At 41.1% G+C, this 14,964-nt stretch overlaps 1 protein-coding gene and 1 long non-coding RNA gene across 2 annotated transcripts in view; both read right to left on the reverse strand.

Moving 5' to 3' along the window:
* Positions 1-14,964, reverse strand: part of LOC148160340 (uncharacterized) — a 259,172-nt gene that overhangs the window by 187,438 nt on the left and 56,770 nt on the right. The gene's annotated exons all lie outside the window — the stretch shown is intronic.
* cacna1ab (calcium voltage-gated channel subunit alpha1 Ab) overlaps positions 1-14,964 on the reverse strand; it is a 62,921-nt gene that overhangs the window by 25,187 nt on the left and 22,770 nt on the right. Inside the window, exons 12-19 of the mRNA XM_088009495.1 lie at positions 14,654-14,770; positions 14,510-14,575; positions 13,355-13,452; positions 12,858-13,008; positions 12,652-12,779; positions 8,489-8,585; positions 2,656-2,761; positions 907-1,014 (exon numbers count right to left, since the gene is read on the reverse strand). Coding sequence (XP_087865621.1) covers positions 907-1,014; positions 2,656-2,761; positions 8,489-8,585; positions 12,652-12,779; positions 12,858-13,008; positions 13,355-13,452; positions 14,510-14,575; positions 14,654-14,770 — 871 coding nt within the window. The remainder of the gene's footprint in view (positions 1-906; positions 1,015-2,655; positions 2,762-8,488; positions 8,586-12,651; positions 12,780-12,857; positions 13,009-13,354; positions 13,453-14,509; positions 14,576-14,653; positions 14,771-14,964) is intronic.

The following is a 14,964-nucleotide window of genomic DNA, read 5'->3' on the forward strand; positions in this document are numbered from 1 at the left end:
TACCAAATAGGGTAACAGAGTTGACAGTAACAGAGTTTTCAGTTCTAAATTATTATGGTCCTGTCAATTCTGTTACTAACACCAACTCTGTTAGGTAACAGAGTTGACATGTTTATGACATACTTTCACCAAAAAAAAAAGGAAAACTGTTGTCTAGAGCGCCATATACATTGTTGGTTGACTTCTGCTGTGATTTAGTATTACTGACCAATTTTATTTCTAAAAGAATGATGGTTTTCAATGAGTTTTAATGAAAAACGTTTGACCCTATGCGAACAACTCTGTGAAAAGTTGAGTATCTTTTGATTGTTTAAAATGTATTTTTAAGTAAAACATCTCCATTTAAAGTATTTGGGTAGTAGGACACTTGGTGCAATGGAATAAAAATATTTTAGTCTGCTAGAATTTATTGTTTTTTTCACTCACTGTCTATATTGTCCGTAACAGAGTTGACATAACATACCGCAAAATATACGTTTTTTCTGAGAAAAAATTATAAAATATGTAGCTAATGTTTGGCAATTACAGATTTTTTTAAAGTTTAATGCCTTTTCAATAGACTACCTAAGAAAATTTTTAAGAAATGAAAAGTTTTTTTTTGTCATTTCTTGAAGTGCCAAATGTATCTCCAATTATAGAATCACCCATATATAATTGTACTTCTAGTGTCTTCACGTCACTTTAACCATCATCTGCCATTAGACAGCAGTGTATGATCGATTGTTAGATGTATGCATGTGGGTAAGAGCCAGGAATAGCCAGCGTTCATGTTGCATACGTCTGATCAGGAGGTGCAAAGCAGTGAATGACACTGACTGGTAGAAGCTGTCCTCTTGGTGAGTCGGTGATCGGACACAGATACACCACACCACTATGCCCACCGTCAGTTGCTTTCCTGCGACTTACCCTTGTGTGGAGTAACCAGCAGGTCCAGAGTCTTCTGTGATAAATTTGGCCAGATAGCCATCATCTCCTTCCTCAGCTCCGCGTCCATCTGGTGCTTATCTGCACCGCCTGGGTGAGCCAGCGACCGAGTGTCCGCATACACAGTGAATATTTGCATACACAAGCAGACGTCCGATTAGCACAAATTAAGAAACACATAAACCCGGGGAGAGAGGACACAAGAAGGAGGCAAAATGCTACAATTTTACTAAAGGAATATGCCACATCCTTTCACACATGTACACATTCACCCAAAAATGAAAGAAGTAATCAGTTCACATCAGGCACAGATGCGATCTGCAACAGTTTTTTTCCAACAGGAACTGCAACGCCACACATATTGTTTGAATTATCTTAAAAGAAAGTGCATCCCAATAAATGCGAAATCATAAAAATAATTAATTTCTCTGCTCAGTTTACTGTTTTAGGCATACCACTAATATAAGCTCAAATTTATTTGAATACACAAGACCATAAAATAATAGATATATTTTGAACACAGACACTGTTATACCCTACACAACCATAGGAATAGAGACGATAGTCAGGCAGGTGCTCATTAACACCAACAGCTTTGTGCAAAGCTTTTCTGGGCCTAGATCAGATCCTTGGGGCACTGACACATTAAGGAGGAATGGTGAAGATGATATAAGACAATAACTGGCATTAAAGTCCATAGATGTAGAAGCAGCCAGCCTGAAAATATACAGTCATCAACAAACTACTGAACCACTGCAGGGCAGTCTCTGCAACGTCTGATCTTTATGATATGCACACTTCAGACTGTCAAGTGCAGGGGTCCCCAAACGTTTTCCTGCGAGGGCCACATAACTGTTCCCTTTTCTGGTCGGGGGCCGGTCTTAGTTTTTCGAGAAAGAAACCTTAGAAAACTTTTGTTGACGGGGGGGGGGGGGGGGGGGGGGGGGCTGGATTACTGCTGACGACATATTCGCATTTGTAGATAGATTGATACCCAGAATGCAAATGGAAAAAAACCGTGAACGAAACGGTGACTGGTACTGACTAGTATATATTCCATTGAGGGAAACTAAGTTTCATATCTGCTCAAGAGCCCCCCTGGTGGTTGAAGAAAAATCCACATATATATGAAAAAAAAACACTGAATTCTCTCTGGTATTGTTCAGGGGGCCGGACCAAATGAGGAGGCAGGCTGGATTATTGCCTGAACAAATTTATTCATGTGTGATTTAATTTGATTTCTTATATAACAGAGACATGGCAATTGGGAAATTGTCTTATTTTGACATTGTGTGGCATATTGACACAGTTTGCTGCACATTTGTGTTGGAAAGGCAACTACAGATGGATCCAGGTTATGGGTTCGCCACAGTCAAATTCCTTGTGTTCTGCCCCCCTGAACAAGAGATAAAATCAAATGTTCTACTCTGGGCTGGACTGCTATTCACTGGTTTCCCTCTGTTCAGCAAAAAGGTAACTTTTCCACTTATTTATATATATATATATATATATATATATATATATATATATATATATATATATATATATATATATATATATAAAAATTAAATCAAGATCCCATAGCCTGGAGAAGAGTAAGGAGGCACAATATCCAACTTGTTTGAGGTACAGTGTAGTGAATCTGTTAAATACAAGCGTCACTTTTTCGATTTATTGAGATGCACTTGCACAGCTGCACAGACAGTAGGGAGGATAAATGTTAAGTCATACCCTTGGCAATCTTTATATCCAGTGCTGTCCTGATCAGAGCCATGAGGGTGGAGTTAAAATGCACTGTGTTGTCGTCGGCAACAGGCAGATCCATGCGAAGGAGCCTCTGTGGAGAACCAGTCAGGATGAGAGGATGAGAAAGGGAGGTGTCCTCGCTAAGGTGAGGTGTACCTGAGTCTCAGGGATGGGGGAAGGGCAAAGGGCAGGGGTCGGGGTTGAGAGAGCTCCATAGACAACAGCCGGTTATAACTGGACTGGGTTCATTTCAGTTGCAGATTTTATTTTCTGAAGCGGGAACGACTGAGTTTCCAGTCAGTAATCTTAACTTGGGTCTTAAGTGTCCAGCTGTATCAGGAAAGGTTGAGGTTCCATGTTTTAAGGATGCTATGCAGTTGTGGTAATTTTATGCAAGGGCAATTGCTTGCTAGAACTTCAATAAACTTGTAAAAAGTAAGTCCCGGTGTCTCCTGTTTCTCCAGTGATACTCTATGAGACAGCACAACTATCCAATGCTGCTAAGCAACTGTGAGAGCTGCAAAACCACAAAGGAAGAACAATCAGAGCCAAAACGGCATCCGACCCAACCTGTGCCCATGTTCCCTATATGTGTGAATGCTTGTGCGCATTTACACATTTCTGTTGTTACACACATATAGAATTATATATATATGTATATGACAGTTGACATACACCAACGTGCCCAACTCCCCACCCAAACCCCACCCAACCCTCTCTGATCACTAAAACAGATATTTTCACAGACTGCAATTAAGAGAACTTAATTGGAGTCCTTTGGAGACAAAAAAAACCAATTGACCAAAGAGCAATAAAAGTATCACTGGTGTAGATCTGCATGGATTCAGGAGACAGCTATGGTTTCATTTAACCAAGGCACCTGCTATTGAGCTCCCCCTACCTGTAAGGAGGTTCCCTGTCTTCACATATCTATGCTTGGTAAAACAGATGGAGAAACCTGCAGATAGGACAAAGCAAGCTAGGCCAGCTTGGGTCGCTTGCTGTACCTATCCTGACCAGCTGGCATCCATCGGATTTACCTACGAACATGAGCGTTGGGCACTCACGATGGAGGGCACGACATGGCGGCAGGCCTGTGTACATGAGTGTGTGCGAGTGTCGGGCATGCCCAAAGCCAGGTGATGTGGCAGGCAAAGGGCATCGGCCAACATTCACAGCGCTCAGCAGGCAACAGCCTTGATACAACCCAGAGCCATGCGACAACAAAGTGCAAAGACTTCATGCAAACACCACGCAACACACCCCAGTAAACGTCCCACAAATGCAAACAAAGCATGCAACATGCTTTCACTTCACTCTCAATATCAATAAGCCCCAACTCATCTACCTTACCCGCTACCCCACAACTTTAATCAAAACTGTTACATGACAAGCAGCCGTGCAACCGCGCAAAGAGAGTATCCTCAACTCACAGGAATTACCTTTCGGATTCAAATATCTATTTTGTCTTTTTCTTTTCTTTTTTTTTGCAGCATCTACTGTTTCACATTCACTGATCCTTTGGTCAAAGTCAAATCATACAGCAATGGTACCACTTTATGTCATGTCAAGATCTCTCTCAATGCCAAACGGGTGCATTGTCTTAAGTGGGTGTCAGAACTAGAAGGGATCTGAGTTGTGGCATTGCCTAAAAGGAGAAAAAACTTAGGGGACATCAAAAAGAGATGAATGGTATTCTTTCTATTTTGTTTTAGTTTTGTTTTGGACCAACCAGACATTGTGGTAGTAGCATTCTAGGATAAGGGGAGCGAATTATAGAGGGGGGAGGGGGGTGCACGATAGGGACAGTTAGTAGAGCTAGACTTTGTCAATGTAGGACTGCTAATGAGATGCAGTTACAGATAAAAAGGGAAGGCGAGAATGAGGAGGGAGAGGGAGAGAGAAGGCTTGTGGAAACACTGAAATAATATAAGGAGAGTAAAAAGATATTAATAATCTGGAGTTAAAAGAAAGTGTAAGTATGTGTGTGTAAAGAGAGAGAAAAAGAGTGGTTGAATATTACAAAACACCACAAGAGATAAAGACAAGGACTAAAAACAACACTGACATAGGTCAAGAGGTCAGTTCAAGAAGTACCAATAATTGGTTACTACGGTTCCTTTGGTTGCCAAGGGAGAAGCCTTGTGTCCACTAAGGATTAGATCAAGAATATCGACTTGGCATTGCAAGTAGCAGCACTTTGAAGCTTTCCATTCTCATTTCAGATGCCCTCTGATTTCAAAGGACTTGTAAATGAACTTTTCTGTACAAAACTATTCATTATAAACTGTACAGGCTAAAATATGTAATGAAGTCAACTTCAGAGACAGGCTAACCACTCTGGAGAGAAAACAGTGGACAGATCACAAAGAAGCAGTACAGTAGAAAAATGTGAGCTTGGATGATCAAAGGGATGATGAAATGAAGTTGGACTGTGATTGTTGACAGACAATTAGTTGCAGAAGTAGACAGCAGAGTGACAGAGACAGAAATTTAAGGCTGAAAAAATGCAACAGAAATTAAAAGAAGACCCACAACTTTTGAGTAACAGGGAACAGCAAAGCAAATTTTGGTAAAGGAAAACAGGAAGAAAGAAATTAAAGGACTAAATTAGCATAAATAATAGAGAGAGAGAAAGAACAGCAGTGCTGGCATCCAGATACAATAAAAGTCAGAGACACTAAAGGGTGTCGATTTGGTTTAATCAGTAAAACAAATGATGGGGAATACACCAATAACCTTGTAAACATCAAAATGTACTTGGTCTTGAAATATATACCTGTTTCAACTTAAATGAGTATTGACTAGTTTCCAGAGAAATCATGTCCACTGCCAACTGAACCCTGGTCACAGCTTTGGGCCTCGCCACCAAAGTTTCAGCCCCTACCTTCGTAGACACTGCAAGCATCACTCTTATGTCTCTGAGGGCTTAGCTGCTGATACTACTTCTTCAGTTTTGGATGGTCTGGTAGAAATTGAGAGACAATTATGCATTTTTAGCCACCAAGTGTCAGATTGCCAATGCTCCCTGTAGTCTTTAAAGATGCCCCTCTATTCATGGAGAGTCCAAATGCCCAGTCATCCTCAGTTGTTGGGTTGCCTCTCCTAGCTCTCCTAGGCCCAGCCTTAATGCTACACATCCTAGGTCTGCATCTCCTCATGCTTTACTTTCCTCTGCCTTATTCCAAGCCACCTGAGCTTCATCATTATCTCAAGAGACCTCCGTTTCAGTTTCACAAGCCAAGGGCCTCTGTCGTGTCTAAAGCTGCCTCAACGTCTTCCATGTTTCAAACCACCTCAGTCTCTGCCTTGTCTTAATCCAAGTCAGTCTCTCTCCTACAACCTCCACACTACGTGTCCCTCATCTGGACTACTTATCTCAAACCTCCTTAGCATTATCCTCATTTCACACCTTATCATAAGGCATCACTCCCTCTTCTCAAGATCTCTCAACCTCTTTCATGTCTTGCGCTGCCTCTTCCAAACTTAAAGCTACATCAGCCTCTGACTTATCTCAAACCAACTTAGCTGATTCTGTGTCTCAAGTCCCCTTAGCCTTCCTCCTCACTCCTCCTTGCCCATCAGCTGTTCCAGATACACTTCTTGAGCCAACCCAGGAGGGTCAGCTTCAGCCTCCTGTTTCTGCCAAGGGGGTTGGAGATGTCCCCCATCTCTACGTTCTAGTTGCAATCAAGAGGGTTGAAGACAATTTCCCTATGAATGTTACTATTCCTTTTTATGAGGTCTAAGACAACAGGATTCTGCAAGTTTTTGGTTTTTGGGACTTTTCCTGTGCTCCCTAGGGAGGTTGACTTCTACTACTCCTTTCTATGGACCACGCTACGCTGTTTCAGTACCAATCTCATAGCTTCCACATTGTTGTCCAGAGTCTCTGGAAACAAAATTCAACGGTCTGAAGGCCAACCTTCAGAGTTCCTTCAGCAGATCCTGTGCCACATAGGCATGCCGATGTAAAGGACATCGATATAAGGCTCTCACTTTTGGTTTTGAGTTTCTTTTAAGACATCATTGTTGTGTTTGTGAATTATTGTTTTTTAAGACACTCTTTGTTTTGTTATGTTCTGTTAATTTGTTGCTTCCCTGATACCTATTGTTGCCTTGTACTTATTTAGTCAGTCTTCAGTTCTAGTCAACATCCCTTGTTTGGTTCCAATACCTTATTCCCTCTGAGCTGTCATCACTGTGGTATCCAGTCTCAATGGTCCCAGCATTTATACCTCCTGGATTCCTGAATTCACCTTTCCCTCCATACCAGGTTTCCATGCCTGTCACTCTCTTTGGTTTCCTGTTTTGGACCTTTGCTTATGGTGCTTACCTCCTTAAATTTTTCAAAGTCTAATCTTATGCCACCTAATGTCTTTACAACCAAACAACATAATCAATTTACTGCTCGTTACTGACCATCTTAAATCATTAAATTGTGTGTTAACCATGCTGTTTTACTGAACCTGGATGGCAGTAATATAAGGAAAAAGCATGGCTTTACAGAAGAACAAGGACAAAGATGACAAAGACAAATTAAATGTTGAAAAGATCAACCTAAAAATATTATCCTGGTGGTCATAGCCCCAAGAAGCCGAAAATGCCAAAGTTTGCCTTAGGTTACCAAATATAGAAAGCAATATTAAAAAAAAAAAAATCATACCTTAATCAAAAATGCCAAGAAGCTACTAGGGCCAAAAGATTCTTAAGATTATTTTTGCATGAGTAAAATCCTATTTGTATGAATACAGGTGGACGTGGGCATGTGTTTATGCCGCCAATTGTGTCATCCGCAGAAATAAGAGTCGCAGAAGACTGAAGACAGAAACACTTACCGGTCCTTCTGTAACTGCCTTGTAAGCAGGTAATCAAACTGTGTGAATGTCACTTATCGATTCTCACTTTCACTGCTGCTTGCAAGTTAAACACAGTAGAAATGACCAGATTCTTTAAAAAAAAAGAAGAAATATCATTGTCTTTCAAGTGTTTACTGGTGCTTTTGTTATGCAAAAACTGTAGCTATAAGCAATACTAATGGAAATCAACAAGTCATAGTTTCCAATTTTCCTTTTCTACAAGATAAAAAAATGTTATGGTAGAAAACAATGTAGTGGTTAAATACCACATTTAATTCATAATTCTTGTTTAGAGGTTGTTTTTGAGAAAAGTCTACCTTGATTTAGTTCTTCATAAGACAGGCTAAAGAATTACAATTTTAATAAAATGGTATGTAATAAAAACCATAACTACCATTTTATTTTTTTGTCACATATGCATTTTGTCGATTGCATAACGTTTTGCTTTGCTCATGTGTGAGTGCGCGTGTGTGTGTGTGAGTGTGTGCAGATTGCAGAAGGACTGGCAAACTCCTCCTGCATTCCCTTACTTCTGTGGCATGACTGGAGCAAATAAAAGAGAGGACTCACTACCACTCCACTATCACTTCACTTGACTGCACAACAAAAGCCCATCCCTCCATCCCCGCGGTCGGAGAGAGAGAAGAGAGGACAGCGCTCACCACCACCACCACCACAACCACCAACAAACAATGAAGAGAACACCACTGGGAGGAGGTGAGAGGGGTGAAGAAGTGGAGTGGGGGAGAGGGTGATCGGGAGGTGGAGGAGGACAGGAACAGCAATGTTTCAGCTGGTAAAAGAAAGGATCTCCCCAGCGATGGGGCGGTGTGAGGAGAGAAATGGGTTTGGGGGGGAGAGAAAAAGGCGGAAAGAAAGGAATGAGGGGAAGGAAAGGGGAATAAAGAGGGTTGAGGTGGCTGAGGAGGGTGGAGGGGTAAGGTGGGGGGCGAGTCTACCTTATAGGCGACCCGGGCGGGACACCTCTTCCCGAGGCCTAGCGGCGGACACATGTGTCTTAGCATCTGATACATGTCTGTGTAACTGATCCGGCCGCTGGAGTGGCCACAAAACACACACACACACACACACACACACACACACACACACAGACGCAGATGCCACATGGGCACATGCATTCAACACGCGTACATTGACACATGACACACGAAACGAAGACAAACGACGTGAACATGAAAGAAAAAAAAAACATCAGAACCAAGGGAAGGAATGGGGGAGTATTAAGGGGAGACACACAGAGGTGTGTTAAGGGGGTGGAAACATGAGGAGGAAAAAAAACGAAACCGACAAAGGAAAGGAAGGGTGGGGGGAAGGGAGGGGGGACAAATACACAGAGGTTATTGTTTTGGTCACTGTGGAAATGTGTTTGCTGTGGCGAGAGAAAAGAGATAGAAAGAAAACGATAGAGAACAAGGGGGTGTTTTATGTGCCCTTTACAGTCTGGTATTTTCATAGAATTGTGGAGGGAGGAAAAGGAAGGTGGAAAGAAAGACCAGGATTAGGCAGGGAGGGGTTTCAAGAGGAGGTGTAGTTGATGTTAAGTTAGTTAGTGTTGCGTTACCGTTCTATACGAGGTGAAAAGGGAATGATTGCTCGGTTTCTTATGGTATTAACCCACTTTCGCCGCTCGGATAGAACTGACAGCGGGGCTTCTAGCAGGCAAAGAAAAGCGCCACTGCAGAAACCGAAGTGAGTCACTGTGACAAGTCAATGCAGTTTGGTGTTGAGGCTGCGCGTCCACCAGGAGTCTCCGAATGCAGCTGCACTTCCAGATGTTCAAGAAACTCCTTCACAGAACTCTGAAGGGCTTCAAAACCCGGATGTAGACTTGATTAAAAAAAAGAGAAATCCAATGATATCCCTTGGAGATTCCCTGCTATTCATACAAAATCATTGCAGAAAACTTCAAGCTTTTCCTTTACTGGTCACAAAACAAGCTGGTGCTTCTTTTTTTTTTTGACATTGGAGATTGGATAATTGCTTTACGAGCCACAGGGTATGTAATTCTTTCCAAAAACATCTGTCAGCTCAGATTGTTACTGAGAGATTACTGGTGGACACCAAACCTCTGGAATCCTTCCCCTAAGTAACACACACACACCCTGCCCCCTTTTCCTTCTGGCCTCTTTAACCAGCAATACAAACAGATCAGGTTTGGTCTTGTTATTCCAGTGTGCGTGGATATAAACCATTGCTATTTGTGAGTGTAATCAGTACGGTAACGGCAACATGACTTTGAAGATCCATCACTATGAAAATGTGGAGCCCCATATCGCGCATTCTTAAGGCCAACCGTAGATGGACTAAGATGGCACCATGAAAAAAAGACAATCAACAGGAAAATGTAGAGTCTGTACAAAGTCTTAAAGGAAGTCCTGTGGGGTGGGCGAAAAATACAATAGCTCTCACCGTTTCTCAAGCTGCGCTGTTAGTGTAAGAGCTTTTGAGCATGCGCCAAACATCTGTGGTGAGGTCATGGCGGCAGCTTATTATCGGAGTCATGGCTGTTATGCAGAAGAGCCTGGTAGCAGCAGGTGAAGTTGATCTATAAGGTGGTGCCAGCTTGGCTCAGTCATCAAGGACATACCTGTCAAGGCTCCTTTTTTGTCCGGGAAACCTCCGTATTTTACCCCTCTGTCCCGTTGTGCTACCATATAAGCATTTTCCCGTAAATTTTCTATGTTAGTTCATCGCCATACGACCCCGCTCCCTAACCCGAACTTTTTCACCCGTAACAACGGCTTAATGCATTGTTAACATGTCGCAACGTGTTTTTCCGAGCCGCCTTTAAACGCAACATGAGCGCCGGTTTTACACCGACAGAGACATACTGCTGTGCAGGTGAGTGTTCAAATCATGGCAGCCAATCAGCAAAAGGCAAAATCGTTGCAGTTTTTTTACTCCAAGCTAACAGAGTGAGTTGAGTAATGCTGTTGGATGGACATAATGTGAGCTACATGTTAAGCTTGTTCACATGAATAGGCTGCTCATTTTGTTATCTATGTTCAAAAGTGGGTAGTGCTGGTTGCATTTACTTTTACTGAACTGTAATTTTTTTGTTTAGCTTGATCAAAAATGTATTGCTACTTCTACTTGTGTAGATTGATTTTGCATTTCAAGAAATAGACTTCAGAGATTGGAAACATTATAATATCCTTAGATTTCTGCAAGGTACGTTTATGCAAAACGTAATTAAATGTTGAGCATAATTACTCAACATTTAATTACGAAAGGTTACATAAAGGTTTGTTTATGTATTTATATTAAAGTAGAAGATAGTTTTGTCTGAGCCCTCCCCTTCCAATGGCAGCAGGGCACAGATAACGATTTCCCATATTCTCAAGTCCAAAACTTGACAGGTATGATCAGAATTCGAAGGAGTGGCGGCCATCATGGCAGCCTCATCCCAATAAGACAAGTGATGCTCATGTAGGGTCAACAGTGCTCCAATTAGCCTCATGTTATACTTTTGGCACATACACCTCCAAACTGCACACGCAGTTTGCTTGGAATCTAAGTTCTTTCGTGCAAAATTTATTTGTCCTGGCATTCTGTTTAGTGATGATTGGATAAATTAACCAGCAGCAGCTGACTGGGTTTATATTTCTTTAAAATAATTGAACTGCTCTTCATTAAGATGACTTCGGTCGTCTTAATGACCAGCTAAGAAAACGGCAGAAATTTGTGTGAATGATTTCTTCAGTCGCTCACCAAATATGCAAAACGGCACAATCGTAACTGAACACCCGCTCGCCTGTTTTCTGTTTGACAGCAAATACTGAAACTCCTGGTGGAGATGCAGAAACTTCTCAAATTTACATAATTATGATTGTTTTCATGCTGAAATGATCAAAATTAAGTTAAATGAAGTGACATTTGAACAATCTGGGAGATCTAGAAAACCATAAGGTAGCCTTAGTTCAAAGGTCAGAATACCAAGACCAAACCTTCTCTGCATGTGCCTCTATGAGAATCCTGTCTAACCCACTCCCCGAGTCAAACAGATCAATGCACATTGCTCAACCATTTTCTGCCCAGGCAAAAATTAGACAGCAAGCAGAAAGAAAAGACACTGACTGGCTGAAATCTAAAATCTACTGCTAACAAATAAAAAAAAAATGAAAATGAGGACAATAAGTGTCACTTTTCCCTCCCCCAGTGTTCAATCAAAAGACATTAGCAAGTGCAGTGTACCACTTCATGCTTCACACACCATTATCAGTGTGTTTGTGATCGTATGCAAGAGAGTGTGTGTGCATTTCTGCATTGTCCCAAACATTCTCATCATCATGGCAGAATGCATAAACAACAGACCCCCTCCCAAAACAACAACAAAAAAAGATTAATGATTCAGAGGTGAAATGGATTCAAAACAACTGGAAAATGCAAACCCGAACAGAAAAGTCAAACCAATGGAAATAATAAAAAAAGAGAGAGAGAGAAAAAAAACAAACTACGAAAGAACTCGTCTTAAAAGTGATAAAGAGCAACATTCATTCCAGTTTCTTAAAAGGCGAGCAGGTTGCGTTTAAGTTTGTGCTTTATGGGTTTGGTCCAAACCTTGCAGGCCACCCTATGTGGGCATTTCTTGCCAAGGCCCAGAGGAGGGGAGATAACTCGCAATAAACTGTACATATCCTTATAATGTATGCGCCCGCTGCAAGAAAAATACAAGGAGGGGAGTTAGGTGAGGGAGCATACAAAATCCAAAAAAAAAAAAAAAAAAGAAGTGGACGGAAAAAAGAGGAATAACAAAATATAGAGAAGAAAAGAGCTCTTACTCACTGAAAAAAAAAAATCACAAACACATAATAAGGAAAAGGCAAAAAGGGGTGGGTAACATTTATGTCATTGGCATACAACATTACATTAAAAATAAAAAACAAATCAGAGAAGCTAAAAAAAAAAAGTAATTGTTTAGCCTGGAAAACACGTTTGCTCAGACTGCGTCGACGCGGCGTTTCATCATCCCACGTCTGCTCTTTGTCCCATTTTTGGGATGGGAGGAAAACGTCAGCGGTGAGGAGAGCAGACAAATATCGGTGCAGCAGATAAAGAACAGTGGAGTGTGACTGCGTGAGAAAGATTGGTGGCCACTCACCAGGCGGCTGGGTCGTACTCGGCCCATATCCTTACGTATTCGTCCAAGTGGTGCGGCCCCAGGATGGACGAGTCTCTGGTGAGGTACTCGAAGTTGTCCATGATGACGGCCACGAAGAGATTCAGCATCTGGGAGAGAGGAAGAAGGAAATGTCCGTGTGAGGTTTTGACGGGTTCGGTTTAACAATCAGTCCAACGATTCCTCACCAGGAAGGAGCAGAGGAAAATAAAGGAGACAAAGTAGGTGTAGGCGAAGGTGCTGCCACACTCCTTCCCGGTATTTCCCGACTCCGGGTCGCATTTCTTCTCTCCCAGGCATGCCAGCATGATTTCATGCCACGCCTCACCCGTAGCACTCCTGCGCAGAAACGGAAAGACACCACTTTTACAATACGCTAATATTTTATGGAGCGCATCTCAATAAATCGAATATCACTGGAATGTCAACTCATTTCAATTCAATAATTCAATTTGAGAATTTATTTATTTTTGGGCAGAATTGATGATTATGACGAACCCTCTAACCAAAACCCAAAACTCAAATTCTTGGGAAATTGGAATATTTAATAAGATAAACGACAAAACAACAACTGTAAGACATGATCTTCTAATTTATTGAGATGTCCTTGTAATATCACTATAGCACATTTTATATTACTTTTCAACCCATCAAGACAAACAAACAGCAAACAGAAACGTCTCACCTGAACAGCAGCATTAGGGCCATAATGAATGTCCTGAAGTTGTTATGCTCGTCGATGGCACTGTCTTCGTCCTCATCTAGAGCTATGTTTCCAAACAACTAAACAAAAACGCAATAGAAAAAGAAAACAATAATTAGTGCCACATTAACAGACATTTCATGTTCCTGCACTTGCTGTTTCCACAGGAGAAAGTACCAACGGGAGCTGCTAATTAAATAAGTTTGATTATTTGAGTTTCAGCAAACATGAGCAAATGGAAATCAGGAGATTCAGCGGTGTGGTTGTCTTCATGCAGGTGTGCAAAAATACAAAGCCAAAAAAACCCAAAATGCATCAGTGCAAACAATATGATAGCTATTAATAGCTATTAACCTGTAAATTGTTATTACAACTTCCAAACCATTTGAAGTACATCATTCTTCAGAGAGATTATTCACAAGTTAAAAAAAGGAAAGAAGATTAATGCCCATTCTTTCCACCAAGTTCACCTCAAAGTCAAATATTGCAATGTTGCGATACCTTTGACTCTTTCCGTGTTACATTTTTAATTTAATGGCCTTAAAATTAGAGAAGACTGGACAAGCATGGTTTGTTGCTAACAGGTTTCCAGGAAAAAGGCTGTGTCATCGTAAAATATATAAGAAACAACTAAACCAGATGGCATTCAGACCCTGACAAAGGGGTTTTCTTGAACCTAAAGTTGTTATTTTTGCTATGAAATGACAAAGGCAATAGGACAACATGTGAATTACACAAAGGAAAACTATAACTTCTTGGGTAATGTTTGTGCTTTGCTAGCAAGAAATGAGAAGGTTAATACAAGCCCGGTTATTAAAGGAAGCAGCCAAAAGTCACAAACTGATGTGTATTGATTATCTGACATTACCCAGAAGACGATTTGGGGTTTCGCAGGTTATCACAGATTTACTGGACATAATAACAATGTACATAATACTTTATGCATGAATAGATTTTGGAATATATAGCACATATAAGTCCAATATGTCCTTACTAATGGATTCCCACATTCTGATTAAAGACCTCTTAGAAGATAAAATAAAAAATTGGACTTTTGAAGCTTCCTCAATAGCAGGTAAAGAGTTTTTCTTAATATATTGGGGCAAAAAAAAGTATATGCCTGTCAGCAGAACTTACCTGCATGCCAATAATGGCGTAGATGAAGAAGAGCATGGCTATGAGCAGACACACATACGGCAGAGCCTACCACAGCAGGAATGAGAGATATTTGTTAGTTTCATCTTTTCAAATCTTGTTTTTTTTTTTTTAATTCTTAAATACCTTGAAGGACTGGACAAACGTCCACAGTAAGATCCGGATGGTTTCCCCCTGTCTCAGGAGCTTAATGAGGCGAGCTGCCCTGAAAAGCCTCAGGAAGCTCAAGTTGATGGCATTGTTCTGCAGCACAAACATGGCATGTTGTCAGCATCACAAAGCGACAGCATCTTCACAAACATCCGCTACAATAATGAAGGAACTTAACAACAACAACCAAAAAGAAAAGACAAAATAAACAGTGGAGGAAAGAGAAGACCAAGGAGGAGAAATCAAAAACTAATAAAACTCATTGAACCTCAAATATATCGGTACTG

The sequence above is a fragment of the Poecilia mexicana genome, unplaced genomic scaffold (genome assembly GCF_051168715.1).
Source record: "Poecilia mexicana isolate PSO_F unplaced genomic scaffold, ASM5116871v1 scaffold_2, whole genome shotgun sequence".
In the NCBI taxonomy this organism is placed as follows: Eukaryota; Metazoa; Chordata; class Actinopteri; order Cyprinodontiformes; family Poeciliidae; genus Poecilia; species Poecilia mexicana.